Source organism: Morone saxatilis, unplaced genomic scaffold (genome assembly GCF_004916995.1).
Source record: "Morone saxatilis isolate NCDOM2014 unplaced genomic scaffold, NCSU_SB_2.0 Contig20, whole genome shotgun sequence".
Classification (NCBI taxonomy): Eukaryota; Metazoa; Chordata; class Actinopteri; family Moronidae; genus Morone; species Morone saxatilis.
In genome coordinates this window covers 1,605,400-1,621,608 of record NW_023339763.1, presented here as the reverse complement: position 1 = coordinate 1,621,608, position 16,209 = coordinate 1,605,400, and the positions used below count along the sequence as shown (strand labels likewise).

Below are 16,209 nucleotides of genomic sequence, written 5' to 3'. Positions count from 1 at the left end.
TGCTTGTGTGCTGAGGGAACCCCATCTGTAGCTCGACTTGCTACACAGTAATATTAAAGTTTTTATTCATGTTACATTCAGTCATATTCACCAACTTCCTCCTTCAGTCTCTCACAGATCCCGTGTTCACAGCGCCTGAAATAAAATAAACTTTAGATTTTCTTCATGCCAGGATGTGACATTTGGTGTAGTTGTACATTTGTTGTCTGGGTGGAAACAGCACAGTGCCAGAAACAGGTTGTGATAATGAAAAGGAAAAAAAGGGAAAACTGTGACCCTGGGAAGAAACCGGCAGTGAGTGCAACATAAATTTACAGGTATTATGGGCATGACTGGCCAAAGCCAGTACAACAGGTTTGTAATAAGTAAACAAGCTACTTGAGGAACGATGTGACTTCTGTTGAGCATGGGTGTACCTACCACTGAGTTAATCAAGGTATGGACTTCAGTATTTTCTTGGAGGATACAATAAAAGTCCTGAAAATAACTGTTGATGCATGCCCTGAAGCCCCCCTAGAAAGTTCCGATTTTGGACTGCATACAGCAATACTGTAGAGGTCTGCGTAACTGCATCTCTGTGGGTTAGGGCTGTGCTGAATAAACCTTTTTTTTGGTCCAATTCAGGCACTGCGTGTTCGCTTGGTAACTTGAGGCAAGTAGGAAAACACACCATTGACCTGAATAAAATAAAAGGTTTCTCCGGGTTTCAACGTTGCTGGAAAGATTTGGGATGATGTAACTCAACAAAATACATATAAACATAGATCTGGAGTTTTATAACACTTTAATATATTTTAAAAAAATATTTCTTTTCCAACATATTTTACCAATCTGTTGTACAATTGCACTGAGTCTCCTCCTGATTATTCACAACAAGGCTTCAGGTCCTTCAACAGCCACAGGACCAAAGGTGAGTCCATTATTTAAGACAAAATCCATCACTAAAGGACACCAAAGCTGTTTTATTTTAAAGGCTATACCATGTGCAGCCAAAGAATTGTGGCCTTCTTCTTCTTAGCCAAAATGTAAACGTCCTCTGGTACTGCAGCCTTCCTCGGCATCGTCACATCAGCTTATATCGGCGTTCCCTGGAAGCTCAAAGCAATGTTCACCAGCTGAGCTCCCAGCTCCGCCTGCTGCCCTCCAGGGAGGAACTCTGCAGACAGCTCTCTGTAGGTGCTGCAAACCCTGCGCTCCTGAACATCCTCCCTACGGATGGCGTGCTTCCACCTGTGCCGCGCCTCGCCGTACAACACGACTAAAGACCTGCGAGGAAGACGCACAGCCACGTGGACATCCTCTGCCAGTCCCAGCTCTGGTAGGCCCTGCTCGAGGGACATGGTGAGCGTGGTGCTGGATAACATGTTGATGGTGACCAGGCGTTCCCCCCACAGCCAGGAGTCGTCTAGGTGCGGGTCGATGGCGGAGCCTCGCTGAGGGTGGTAGTCCAGGTTGCACTGCTCCACGGGCTGAAAGCCTGATAGACTCGGTTCTCGCTGCATTCGGAGCACCAGTTCTCGGCTCAAAGCGGGAAGTCCACTGAACCCGGCGACACGCACCTTCCTTTTCTTGAAGTTAACTTTTGGGCCAAAGTCCTGCAACAACACGAGAAAAGACTTTTGTTTATTTCATCAGAAATATAAGAAAGATAAAGTGCAGCAGTAGCATCAAACTACTCTAAATTATAAAGTAAAGATCCACTGATGTCGTTTTCTTCAGGGTCGATACAGATACCGATAATTAGTTTCTTTTAATCATCAGAGAAACTAAAAACAGATCCAATACATGGATTGCAGACAATCTTGCTCAACAAGTTGCACTGAAATCAGTGAGCACAGGTATTATGGGAGGTATTATGGGCACGACTGCCCAAAGCCAGTAGGACAGGTTGGTAATAAGTAATCTGCAAACATGATGTGACTTCTGTCCTCACGCCCTTGTTCTCATGTTCTCTTCTAAGTGGGAAGAGCAGTGTCAGCCTGGAATTTTAAATACAGAGTCAACGCCACGTGTTCCTCATAACCTGTTTCCTTCGACCAGACTGGGACTCGTTCCACACATCCTGGTCCATCGCACTTATCAGCATTTCCTCCTCCTCTTCTGATACGAAGTCGTCCCGCAGGAAGACACCAGGAAAGGGGAAGGAGGGGAAGGATGCAGCCGCCGCATCTTCGCAAACGGCGAGCCCCGTCTCAGGGTCGTAGAGGAAGCGATGCACAATCTGCGCGCACAGAAAGGACAATAATAATACGGGGACAATGGCTGTCATGATATTGTTATTTTCTGATGATGAAACTGACACAGTCACTTCCAGATGTTCAATATCAAACAGACATTAGTGTTCAGAATACAGACATACACAAACAAAGATCCTCTCTAGTGGACACATACAACTGTGTAGGTTCATATAATGAAATATATTCTCCCACACGTGGACTTCAGCTGTGTACTGTGGTGGTCTCAGGCACTTTACCACGTTCTGTCCAGTGGAAAGGCACTTTTTTCATGTTTTATCTACCAAAAAGGGCATCCGAGAGGGCACTTGTAGGGTGTCCCCCCCCCCCACCAGTGGTTGTGTACATACGGGGTTCCCAACGGCTTTTTGATTTTAATGGGTGTAAGAAGAAAATCTAATAAATATACACAGCAGGTCTATATGTCAGCATTTAATTCATTTCTGTGAGGAAAACTAAATAAAAGTGTCATTTTCAACGTTTAGATTACAGTTTAAGATATAAGACTTAAACAAACTACATTCACATTAGAAAAGTACGCAGAAGAAAACACTGAATTTGTCAAATAAGAAGCCTGTTGTGGCTTTAATTGTTTAAATAATACATAATACAGACAGAGAATTGTGTAAAAAGTTTCCAAAAACATAATCTGTGATCAATATTCACAGGAAATGATAATTGTACTCAACCTTCCTGCACTATTGATCTTCTTTGTACAGTTTATTGGCTGTTGTATTGATTATAATATCAGTCAGTTATGATAGAAATGTAGCTGCAACATCAGACAGAATAACAATGTATCAATGTAAAACATATTAAATCGTAATAACAGAAAAAAACTGTATAAAAGTAGCGTGTGAACTTTCTGACAGAGGATGGATTGTCCTGTGAGGGCACCCGTAGCTGCTTATAAACGGCGCTATCGGTCGTTAAAAGCGATTTAAAATGCAGGTTTTTTTACTCATATATATATTTATTCTTTTACCTTCGGTTCACTCGCCTCCAGATGTTGTTTCTCCTTTAATTTCTCACATATAAGACACCTCCGGATGCCTTTACAGGCGCAGGGACACACACCTTCTACGATCTTCATTCTTCTTTGAGTGTTGTAGTTTTCCTGTGAGAGTGGATCAACAGCGCCACCTGCCGGAACACTGGAGGAACAGTATTCAGAGTTTTAGAAGATTTAACTGATTTAACCCTAAAAATGTTTGTGATTAACAAACAAACATTATTATTAACCAACACCAAATATTTTAACACTACTATATGTATGTTTAAATAAAATAAAATAATAATTATTAGACCTGTACTGTATATTTAAAGCAAAATGTCTATAGTGTATATTTCCACTAATCTAATACTGCTGGATGTATTTTTTACTTTTACATTTTGCATTCAATATTTTCCCACTATAGTACTGCTACTTTTACTTAAGTAATGAGCTGAATACTTGCTCCTCTGCTGGTATTAACCTGGTATAGACAAAGTATCTGTAGCCAATAAAACATACAAGACATGAATGAATGCCCTCATTTTGTTGTATACAGTTTATTTTCACAATGCTGCTTTAAGACTTTATTCAATGTGAAACGCCACAGTTTATATTACTGTATTGAACATCAGAAAATATATGTTTGGTGGTATATTTTGGCATATTCTCCTCACTAGAGATTTTACATTTTACCTGGCAGGCTTAGCTCAGGGTGAATAAAAAGCCCTTTACTATTAAAGTCTATTTAAAAATGTACATACAAGTACCATTAAGTGAAGCCCGTTGACGGTATATATGAGCAGAAGGTTAAAACTATTATAAAGGATCATATACGCAGAAACACTGGGACTTACGTGACACCAGGAAACATCTTTACAGTGTATAAAAAACATGAAGCTATTGGTGGATTACAAAGGAAGAGATAGAGTGTCTGAGAATAGGACATACAGGATTAAATCATTCACTAATAGACTCATTGTAATAGTGATAATTATTATAAACCACAATAAAAGGAGGGAATTAATATGAACTTTTGATGAGGGACACAATATTAAATTATATTTGGAAAGAAATCATGGAAAGTGCATTATCTTTTGATTAATTATTTAAAAATAACAGGAATAAATAAATATAAAGGAGATAAATGAGTTATTTTCTTTGTTTATTCCCCTGCAGTACCGCGCTGCACCTCCAGTCCAACAGGTGGCGCTAATGCACCTACCACAGCTGGTTCACCAGAAGAAGATTTAAACCACGCCCACCGGATGTGCGTAGGGTTTCCGCGGGAAAGCTCAGTTCTTCAGGTGACTTTAAGTGAAGTGTCGGTGAGTAACTTTATCCTCTAATACTAACAAATAAGCACAAACGTTAGGTTTTATTACGGAAGATAAAGGATTGTAGTGTGTGTTACAGTTTAACAATCTTCAATTAAATTATTTTATTGTCTGTTAACTGAGACTGAGGCTGACTAACCTCTGTTGTTGCTCATAAACACGTGGAAAAGATTAAAATCCTCAATAAATGCATCAGTATAAAACCTACAGAGCATATTTTAAAGGTTAGACGCTGTTTGTGAGAGCTGCTGTTGTAGAAGAGGTGAGTGCTGGTCTGTTATTGTCTCTTCTCTGTTACTAACACTGTGATTGTGTGTCTGTAGAGCAGAAAATAAAGGTGCAAACAACAAAGAAAGAGACAAAGCAGAGGCTCTCATGCAAAGTGCCACTTTATTATACCCATTATATGTTTATAGAAGTAGGAGACTGGTAGTTTGGAGCAAAGATGAACAATAACAATATGGTACTTGTGGAAAACTCACTCTCAGTTCAGTTGAAAAGGTAAAAATTGTGATTTTCTCCACATATGTGTGATTAGATTGCTCTTTATTAGGATTGCAGACATTTGTGTTGCTGATCTTAAGTGTATTTATTGTTACAATGACGACAAACTACCACGAACAATAGACAGATGCATCCCAGTGGATTAACTCGGGGCCCTCAAACTGCATTTTCTGTTAAGTACAGTGTTAGAAAGGGAATTATTTCAGAATATTACACTATCCTGTAATACGTGAACCCTGTTGGACCCTGTTGGGAGAGACTCCAGCCTTAACGGTTGTGATTGAGTGTGAGAACAAATGAGAGTGAAAGTTATCTCCATCCAGTGAAACAAAGAGACCAAAGCTAAACATCAACAATAACCAGGATCAGATCTACTGTAAAGGAACATCTGGTGCAGAGTCCATTCAAATGAGCACATTTAGGTCACCTTGAGTTGGTGCTGAACTCATCTGCTGTGGGTTTGTTTGACCAAAAGTGTTTATTCTGTATGTTTACATCTAGTGTTTCTCACTTTATCACATTAAGTGTGTTTTTGAGGCTACACGGTTGTGTTTAATGCTTTTCAGTGCACATAAAACGGCTTTCGAGACAATTTACTTGTAAATATGTTGAACTCTTAAGTTCTTACATCCATGTTTGTAAGATAACAATCTTCTTGGCTGCTTTGTTGGAAGAAACAGTAGAAACAGTGTGTATTGCCACACCCACGTGCTGCTGTTTAGGCGGTACTCAGACGTGTACTGCTGCAGCATGAGGTAAACAAAAGGGGGCCCGTCTCATTGAAACATTACTGCAGAGGGGGGTCGGATACATCTCGGTTACTGTAGCAGATATAAAAGGTGTGGTCAGTAAAAAGCCGGTATTACTGGTGCAGCTGAGCGCACGCCAACACTTAAAGCTTTGAACAGAGAGGGAACAGAAGAGTTCACGCTCTACTGTTGATCCTCTGGTATCTTATTGTTTGTGGTCCTTTCAGATAAGCCATGGAGAAAATAACAGAGAAACTCTTGCTGGAGAAAGGTTCTCCAAAAACCAACAAACTGGAGCAAATCAAGACCCTGAAGTAAGTCTGCCTTTCTTCTCCATACCGTAGTGTTTGTGTGTTTGTTGCATTGCTCACTTCTAACTCTCTCCGATGTTCAGTCTGTCTAAACTGGCGCTGAAGGTTCAGGACTTGCCGGCCAGGCTGCTGTCCCGTCTCCGCTCCCTGGAGAGGTGGGATCTGTCTGGGAACAGACTGCAGGAGTGGCCCAAGGACCTGGAGCTGCCTGCGCTTCGCTACCTGGACCTCAGCGACAACCAGATGGAGGACGTTACCACGCTGGAGTCTCTGGGAGGCCTGGAGGAGCTCAAGATGGAGGACAACCTTTATATCACTGTGAGGACACTGGTCATTCATTCTGGTTTGTGTTTAGCGATGTGGCCTTTTCTATGTGAGGATATTCTCACTGTGTCTGTGCGGGTTTCAGTTCAAAGACACGCAGATTATGTGAGCTGGACTCTGGTCGGTGTGAATGTGAGTGTGAATGGTTGTCTATTGTAAGCTTCACCCAGTGTGAACTGGGGGAGGTTTCAGCCCCAGACCTCTAGCACAACATAAGTGGGTGTAGTGTCGACAGTCAGCAAGGCTTCACTTTGGGGGGGTCTGGCTTAATTGTTGCTCTTTAGAACTCAAAGTACCTCTTTGCATTCACATGTATTTTATTGTTATTAGCTGGGAGTTGTAAAAGAATACTGCAGCATTGTATCCTGGATCTGATCCTTTCAGAATAAAAGCACGCCTCACTGGGTCTCAGACTGGGTTGTAACGTTGCTTTTCTTCCTCAGGTGAGTGATAATTATAAACTGATGACGCTGTTGCCCAACCTGAGGATTTACAACGGTAAAGATGTCACTACTACTGCCAACCACCTGCGCTACGTCTACAGTGAGAACCTGAGGACCAGGGTATGAAACTGACGACTTACTTTGCTTTATTTTGGGATTTTAGGACTCCAGAATGACTTAAGTCATGTCATATGCTAAGAATGATGTCTGCAATGTCTCTGTAGTGTTTGAAAGTGGAATATTTGGTGGCATTACGGCACCGCTTTATTATAAAAGCTGTTGCTGCCGTCAGTGTACAAACTGTCTGTTGGTTATTTTAGATAATTGCAGTTTGGGAGAAGAGCTTCAGTCTCCCGGATCCCATCACGCCAGAGAAACTATCCACCTTGAAGACAGACTTTGTCAACGCTACCCGTCAACAGGTTAAATTTGGACCCGCGTCAGTCAGCGACTTCACCAAATGGAAGGTGAGTTCTGGATGTTCGGGACAACTTGGCGCCTTTCTTTGTTTTGTTCCTCCTCTGTCAGTTTCAGTAACTGTGTCTCCTTTCTTTTCTCAGGTGGAGATTATGGCTAAGGAGTATCTGCGCTCTCTGACAGAACCAAAGGAAGAAGCACAGAGCGAGGAGCCGACTGACACTAAAGACAACTGTGTAAGTGTTTGAAGGACGCTGTACAAAGACACTGTCTCTGTCACCTCCTCACATTCTGTCAACGCTTTCTAACAGCCATGAACTATCTTTGCCCCTTTTAAAGCTCATTCTGTGTGTTTGCTTTCTTCAGGAAGTCTCCACGCCGACCAAGAGGAAACAACCGGCACCAGTAACGGACTCCAGCATAAACCTGACGCCTCGCAAGAAGCTGTGCGCAGATCTCCCAGCGTCCCCAGTTGGAGACAGCCCCCGCAAGGCCAGCCTCCGCTTCAAACCTCAGCCGCTGACCCAGACCATCAGGATGAGCCCCCGCAAGGCCGCTCCGCCTCCCTCTACCCCCACCAGAGCCCAGACGAGGGCAGACACACCCAAGAGAGGCTCTAAAGTGAGACAAACCAAAGAGGATGGAGCTCAGATTAAACAGAAGGAAGGTGTGAGCAGGAAGGAGCTGCAGAGGGATGCCGACAGGCTGCCCACATTAAAGAGCTGCAGCCAGACACAGGTAACAGAAATACAGATATTAAATACTCTATAGCTCCAATGTCCTGTCATTAATGCTTCTTTCCCTCCACGTTCCCTCCCTCCAGCAGCCGGTGCATCTGAAGCCTCTCCACGTCCTGCAGTGCCACAGCAAACAGGACAGCTCGGAGGACTTCTCCACCCAGCTGTGGGCTTGTGCTTTCCAGCCAATGCCCGACTCCACAGGTACTACACTTCTCTCAGCTGTATCAGGGCATACATTTGTATTTTAAAAGCTTCCTTATATCCGTGTTTATCAGAGAAAAAAAAAAAAAAACTCTTTTCCTGCATTAACAGGCGCTGGTGGAGGAAGCCGTTTGGTTGCTACCTGCGGAGGAGACTCTCTCTGTGTGATTGACTGTGAAACTGGGATCGTGATGAAGAAGTACAAAGTTCCCGGAGAGGTTCGCTCCATTTATTCTTTCAGGGCAGATTTATGTATTTACATACACAGAAAGATAGATTTCATTTTATTTCCTTTCTGTGCTTGTGTTTACAAAATCTTAACGCTGCTGCTATGGAAACGACTAATATTCACCAGAGAGGAAGGACAAAAAATGACAAAATGTCCACATTAAAGAATGTATAATTACAAGGAAACGTCTTCTAAATGTTTGTATATTTAATGCTCACAGCAGCTAGCATGAGTTCTGCAGACATGAGCACAATCCAATATAAAGATTTAAGACGTTAAGACGTTTCTGTTCCTCCCAACAGGAGTTCTTCTCCCTGGCCTGGTCCACGGTGCTCATGTCCAGGGGGGGCAATGCCTCGGCTCAGCACTGCAGCGTTCTGGCAGCTGGCGGGAAGAGAGGGCTGGTCAAACTGATCCACCCCAGAAACAACGTGGCCTACGGGGAGTTCAGAGCCAGCCGCAAGTCGCTGTCTGTCCTCCGCTTCAACCACCACCGGGGCAACTTCCTCTTCAGTGAGTCCTGGTTACTTCTCACAGATAAACTACCAACAGTTATGAGTTCTGATTGTTTACAGCTTCCATTTCAAGACAAAATACAAGAAACAGTCGGGTTGTAAGTAAGCTACAGTTTTAGCTTTAACTTATTTGGAAGTTCACTGCCCCAGTAGTTTGAGCTGGGAGATCAGTTCGACAAGTGCACCAAGCTCTAATAGCTTTAATAAAGACAATAAACCAAATGTCAGGAAGAACAGAAGGAAGGTACACCATCTAAATGAAAGTTTCTCTCTTATACCACAGTAAGACCTTGTTAAGCGATCCTAAAACACACTTCATTCAAACTCGACAGAATCAAAATTAAAACTCCCCACACTGTCTTTATTGGGCTCATTGAGGCTCGTCATGTTTTCACCACTGCTGTACGATAACCTCACACGTTAAGGATTTTAGACTCGTCTCAGGAACTTCACTAAGATTAAAAACCTGATTCAGTTCAGTGTTTGGTTTCTCACCAGTTCAGCTTTTCTCTTGCAGCGGGATCTTACGATAACAAGATCGTAATGTGGGACATCGGCGGAGTGGACAGCCAGTACAACTACAAAGTTGTGTGAGTATTTCTGCTTTTTATACCTCAATACAGTCTTTAGAAAAGCTTTTTTGAGGTCTGTTTAGTGTTTTGTTACAGCTTCATTAGCTTCTCAGAAAGAGCGGGAACCCTGACGTACGTGACGTAGTCCAGCAGGGTCGCGTGGAGGTTCAGGCTGTGATGTTATAAAACATATATTTCTGTCCCTCCAGTCAGCTGCTGGTGTTGGAGATCAGCGCCACCCCTCTGCACATCTGCCTCCCCCCCACTTCCCCCAACTCACACCTACTGACTGCCTGTGAGGACGGCCTGCACTGCTTCAACACACAACTCGGCAACAACAACGCCACGAAGAGGTAAAGAACGCAGCGTGTTTTTCATGTTTTCCAGGGTTAGGGTTATGCTTTAATTCCAATATATTCCTTAAAAGATGCTTTATTTTCAACATAATCTGGTGTTTATTGACACTGAATATATTTGGAGTATTAATCAGAAAGCATTGTGTATAAAGTCCTACATGTGGACCAGCCAGTAGCATATGTTGTGTCTTTCTCTCCGCAGGTCAAAGGAAATGGAGGTAACTTTCCCCGTATATAAGAAAGAGGACAAAGACCACGACTACCACACCATTGATGGCCTGAGTTTTCTGACAGATGACATAGTGGGTAAGTGAAGCTCTACCACTGCAGTCAGTCTCTTGTGTATGTAAAATACATTTTATAAAATTAGAACCAGTATGGCACATTTAGAACAAACCCCGCCCTGAGCTGCAGACTGAATCCTGAGGATGACTTTATGATCCCCTGGTCACTCCTCTAGTGCCACCATCTTTGTTTTAAAATGGATTAAATGTCTCGACAGCTATTGAATGGATTGCCATAAAATCTGGTACAGCTGTCCACGGTGCTCAGAGGATGAATACATAATGGTATAATAATGATCACACATGGCACTTTGTTGGCAGTAATCCAATCAAAGTGCTGCTGAACAGCATTTATTGTGTGGGTAGTGTTTAAATCAACAATAATCCAGTTTATGTGAAGCTGAGAACATAAGTGAGCCTGTTTTGTTTTATATGTCTGACACTAAATATGTAAACTGAGTCTTCAGTATAAATGTATTCACCTCAACAGGCCACTTGATGGCGATATAATGGAGTTTAATGTGAGTCCCTGTCTGTACATTAGTGTATCTAATGGTGATATGTTTCATTACATTACATTTAGGTCTATTCAGTCAGAATGAGTGAAGTTCTTCCAGCTGTGTTTGCTTTATTTTAGTGTCAAATTGACATTAAACTAAATTCAAGATGCTTTAAGGTCTTTTTAATTCAAATTAAATGTGTCCCTAATTTAGCTTTTCCACTAATGTTTCATTGTGGCCCTCTAGCCTCCAAGAGCTACATGCACGGGGCCATTTACCTGTGGAGCTGGAGCAGGACCAAGGCTCAGCGGCCCGACAAGAAGAGCAGGGAAGTGTGCGCTGTGGTTCTGGCTGAGCTGCAGTGGACCAACACAGAGATTCCTTACCTGGCTCTCAACACCTGTCCCGGTTAGTCCAAGTCTCCTAATGTAATCAGTAGAGCTGCGTTCATGTAATGTTATCCACTGATCATCAAACCTGAGAACCTGCCTCTTTTGTTTTTACAGTGGTGCATTTGATTGTGTTTTCATTTTATTAATGTTATATACTGTAACTTCTTGTTGGGATGGAAAGCTTTGGGTAAAGGCAAAACGAACTTTATTGGAAAGTGTTTACTCTGAGTTTTGGTCCAGATAAAGAGGTGTATTACTCAAATGTCTGTAAATGCAGATTGGTTCGCAGTATAACACTGCCTTAAGCTGTCACTAGAGGGAGTTCTCTTCAAGCTGCATTTCCAGTTTATTTGCTCTACCAGTGTCTCAGTCTGAGGCTGGACCCCAGTATACTGTATACCCAGAGCCCGTCTGAACCACTGACAGTATTCACAGTTGTATGCAGAAGTTCGGCACCACTTCACATAACAACATGTAATCTGGGGTATGAAACATAAAACATGAGGATGTATGAAAGAGGATGGATAATGATCCTAAACGTATCTCCGAATACACCACGGACCAACTCAGGAGACTGGAGCTGGAGGTTTTGGAGTGGCCCTCAGTGTGTAGATCCAATATTAGAGAACTACGAGCCTTTTGTAAGGATGTACAGTGCCCAAACCTTTGCACATACCACAATGTTTTTATTACTGTTCAGTTTATGATATAAAAACTAAGCATGAATGTTTGCTATTTACATATCCTTGTTTCCATATTTTCAATTAGAAAATGCACCAGAACATGTTATTTATCGAGGAGAGCCCCCACTTTCACACTCACGTTGATGTTGAACTCTGTGTTTACCCCTCTCTCTTTAGGCCGAGCCTACATAGTGTGTGGAGACGACAAAGGCCGGCTGTGGACGTACCACGTGAGCAACCTGCAGAAGAACAGTCTCCAGACTGGGAAACCCATACAGCCCACTGAGGTGACGAGCTGTTCCTGTACAACTGTGCTTTTATTCAACATCGTACAGGAACATGAAGGGTTGTTGTTCTGTTGATTTAGAAGAGGAAGATTACTACCCAGACTCTCTGTTGTAAACATCTGTTACAGTTTACAGATGTAGATCTAAGTACTGTCTACTGTAACTTGGTTGTTTTCATTCAGGCCTGGTGGAAAATGTTCTCAAAATATCAGGAAAACTGGAAATAATCTGTTCAAAATTCATCCAAATCGCGCTTTTATCAGTTGCTCTGTACTTTTTATTGTTTTGATTGAGTATACTATGAAATATCCATAAAATATGTCAGTTAATTTACTCCATGATGGAAAAGGGTCCCTTAAGGGCTCATTCGGAGGGACTAACCTTTAAAAGCCGTCCACTGAAGCTCCTCCTCACATGTTTTTGTTGTCTTTGTTTGGGCAGGTGTTGGAGTGGCCGACGCCGGTGAAGAACGGCCTCGGGCAGGTAGAGGGCCCCTCCATCAACAGTGTAGCAATGGACCCGGAGCTCCACTTCCTGGTGGCCCTCAGTGACAAGAACATGGTGATAGTGTGGAAGAGGGACGGGGAGCGGGAGTCCTCCTGAGCCGCAGAGAGACTGCAGCTCAGGAAGGACGTCAGACTGATCTCTGAAGTGGTTTGATATGAATCCTAAGTGGTTTTTGTACTGGGAACAAACGGATGAGAGTTTACCAAATGTTGGTATCTGTGAGGACAAAGATGGAAGTGATGGAAGATTACTTCATTTTATCATCACGCAGGTTGTTTCTCAAAAGAACAACAGGCCACTTTTTCAGCCTAAAGAGACTTTTTACTCATTTTTGTCCTAATTTGTTTGGGAAAAGACTTTTATGTTGATGCTGTGAGAGACAGACAGATCGAAGGAATACACCAACAGTATTCTTGATTTCTTTTATATGAAAATATGTGGCGTACTTTGCAGGATTTTATAGTCATATACTTAAAGTTGCTGCTGTTGGGAAGAGAGCTGTCACTATGTGACACAGTTCTTAGTTTTACTTGTGTACCTTAAAGGATACACCACATAAAAATGTCCAGACCGACTATAAAACATGATGTCACTGTCTCACAAATAAGAGTTTAATTTCTCAATGTGATAACTTAAAAGTGTAAACATTTGAAACGGATCATAACAATCATATTTAATCTACATAATTACAATAATGCTGTAATTGGCCTCAGGCGTTTCACTTTAGATCTTGTTTTATAATCTCTTTACTGGTTTTGAGTCTTTAGTAACACGTCTTGTATTTCCTGCTTTCAGTGGAGTTATGAATGAGGACTCTAATGTTAAATTCATGAATGTTATTTTCTGCATTGACTGTATGCGACTGTATTTTCCTTTCAGATGTACATATTTAATGTGAATAACTGCATATGAACGAACATTGTGTTTCAATGTAGCTGTAATGTTCTGATAACTCACAGTACAACGTGTACCTTCCTACTGTGTAATCCCACAGTATTTATACTACCTGTGTTTCTGGGTACAACCCACCATGTGTGGTTGTACTAATAATCTTTAATAAAACAAATGACTGCATTCTCATTTCATTCGTCACGTGTGGGATGAAATACCTGACCAAAAAACAGGTATCTACCTTTATCTACCTTTTTCTATACAAAATATCACCTGTAGCCTACATTAATAAACTGAACTTTTATTTTATAAATGTATTTTAGGCTGGGGGCACTGATTTTATGCAGTATGGGTCTAAGTTTCCAGTTATTCCCAATGTATGCAAATCCACCACTGTTTATGGACCCCAGTATGCAGAAATATTCACATACACTAGATAAAAATGACATTTTAACATTAAAACTGCATATTAGCATAAAGGGGGGGCTCCTGGCTTCCCATAGAGCCCCTTTTCATTCAGATACCTTGAGGTCAAAGGTCAAGGGATCCCTTTTTGAAAATGGCATTCTAGTTATTTCACTTCCTTCCCGACATGCTAGAACGGTATGCTTGGTACCAATGGATGCGTTAGCTCATCTAGGTTTAAAACAGCCGACTACAGCCTCTGAAAGAAAGTGAGGAGTGGCAGAAGGAAGGATAATAGGGGGTGTGTCGTACACACCTTGTGATTAATCTCTCTGAAAGCTTCTTAGTATACGACATTACACATAATTAAAAAGTCCAAGAAAAACAAGATTAAGTGATATATTAACCAGAGAGTACATTCTGTGTACATGTTTTATTTGTACTGTGAAAACAAAATACAGAGTAAAAGTTCCTTATCAGAAATGTTTGTGGAACTTAAAAAACTAAGTTAGTGCCACTTAAAATAGTAACTTAACAAGTGAAAGCTATTTAATCAAGAATCTTTTTGAACTCGAAAAATTAGTTTGCGTTACTTATAATCAGTTTCAACTATTTTTTTGAGTTAAAATAACTTTTATCATAGATATATTCTGGGGCAGGATGAATATAATTATATATCACTTTGGACTTTGGATTGATGTTTATTAGCTCCATGTGTCATCAGTGTGTCTCCTCTCTGTGTGTAAGACAACCGTCTGACACCTCCAGAGCTCTTTTTAATTATTTAAATGCTCACACCAGTTAGCATGACATTTATTTTTAACTCCCAGACTAAAATAAAAAGTTTAAAGACTTTTTACTGGCTATAAATTGGAGGAGAGAACTCTTAAATAACTAATAAAAGACACCAGGTCACACAAACAATTTATAATTTATAAATAATGAATGGAAATAGCAATTAAATGGATAAAACAAATGTTATTAGAAAGAATAACTTAGATATTAAAAGCTAAACAGTGTGTATTTGCAATTATTACATTTAATATATTAAATTATGACTAAATTAACATTTGTTGTTTTGAATGTTTTGTTGTTCCCCTTTTGAGTAAATGCTGCCATCTTGTGTTGTTTTTATTATTATTGCTTATATGGAAGTAAAAAGTTGGATTTCAAGGTGTTGAAAATGTATTTATTTAAAATAATATATATTTTATAAATATATAAAATAATAAATAAAAAATGTATTCAATTTAATTATTTTTATGGCCGCATTTTAATACACATCTAAGTGGTAAGTTAGGAAAATATGCCAAAACTTACTAATGTGCCACAAAAATGTAATGTTTTTAGTTAAGATGTGTTAATTTAGGGATATTTTCAAGCAAATATTGATATCTGATAGTGATTAAATCAGCATATATTTATGCCAGCACATTTGTTATGTCCTCTGTGCCCCATAACAGGTCAATCCAGTGAGAAAACTACATAATTATACATTTTGAGTGAAGTATTCCTTCCTCCATACGCTCATAAATACCTTTGCCACCCTAGGAAAAAACTTCTACTTGCAGAATACCACTGAATGATGTCCATCAGAGCAGATTTATAAGTGGGTTTACACAGGGCGCGAACTACAGGAGAGAGTAATTAATAACACCTGAGCTTTTGTGAAATTGTCTCTGAAATATTGAGAAAATCAGCCCCTTCAGGATTTTGCTGGATTTTTTGGGATTGTTGTGACCTAAAATGTCTGATTTCTTTCTTTTAATAAATTGTGATGCATGATGTGATATTTTTAGGCTTTTTGTTTTGCTAGTAGTGAAATAATGAATACAAATTTTAATATATTTGCATTAATTGTTGCGATTGCGACTTCCTGGATGGACCACAACATGCTATTTTAACCATGCATTTCTGATTTTGGGATTATTTGTAAACTTACTATCAATGTAGGATTTACTAGATAATAAAAGATAATGCTTTATTCTTCAGATCGGAAAATACAGTGAGAAAAAAGTGTGTATATTGTGTATACCGTGCACTTACACCACTGATAATGCAGGGTTGGAGACGGGGTGGCCAACAGGTGCCCGACACATTTTCTGCCCTTGGTGTCCCATAAACAGCTCAATACGGCCATGTATAAATCAAGTCAACTTTATTGTCAAGTATGTTATACATGCACACATACAGCATAGAGGAAATGTCAGGCAATGAAAAAAATACAGTTTCTATGTAATAGAAAAAGACATAAAATAAACAATCAACAAGACATAAAATAAACAACAATCAACATCAAGAATTAAGGCACTCGGGTATTTACATGATGAAATAAAA

The 16,209-nt window shown here is 40.6% G+C and overlaps 2 protein-coding genes across 2 annotated transcripts; one reads left to right on the top strand and one right to left on the bottom strand.

Annotated features, from left to right (window-relative positions):
- Positions 1–767: 767 nt before the first annotated feature.
- On the bottom strand, positions 768–3,345 carry alkbh4 (alkB homolog 4, lysine demthylase). Its single transcript, XM_035665907.1, has 3 exons — positions 3,220–3,345; positions 2,024–2,221; positions 768–1,595 (listed from the first exon to the last, which is right to left on the bottom strand). Exons 1-3 carry the CDS (start codon positions 3,325–3,327, stop codon positions 1,074–1,076), a joined length of 828 nt encoding a protein of 275 aa, XP_035521800.1. The 5' UTR covers positions 3,328–3,345; the 3' UTR covers positions 768–1,073.
- Positions 3,346–6,042: 2,697 nt separating this feature from the next.
- On the top strand, positions 6,043–13,637 carry lrwd1 (leucine-rich repeats and WD repeat domain containing 1). The gene is made up of 15 exons (XM_035666715.1): positions 6,043–6,129; positions 6,210–6,444; positions 6,894–7,013; positions 7,214–7,360; positions 7,454–7,546; positions 7,677–8,048; positions 8,134–8,251; positions 8,363–8,469; positions 8,783–8,993; positions 9,513–9,585; positions 9,777–9,920; positions 10,126–10,229; positions 10,954–11,115; positions 11,960–12,069; positions 12,511–13,637. Exons 1-15 carry the CDS (start codon positions 6,050–6,052, stop codon positions 12,670–12,672), a joined length of 2,238 nt encoding a protein of 745 aa, XP_035522608.1. The 5' UTR covers positions 6,043–6,049; the 3' UTR covers positions 12,673–13,637.
- The last annotated feature ends 2,572 nt before the right edge of the window (positions 13,638–16,209 follow it).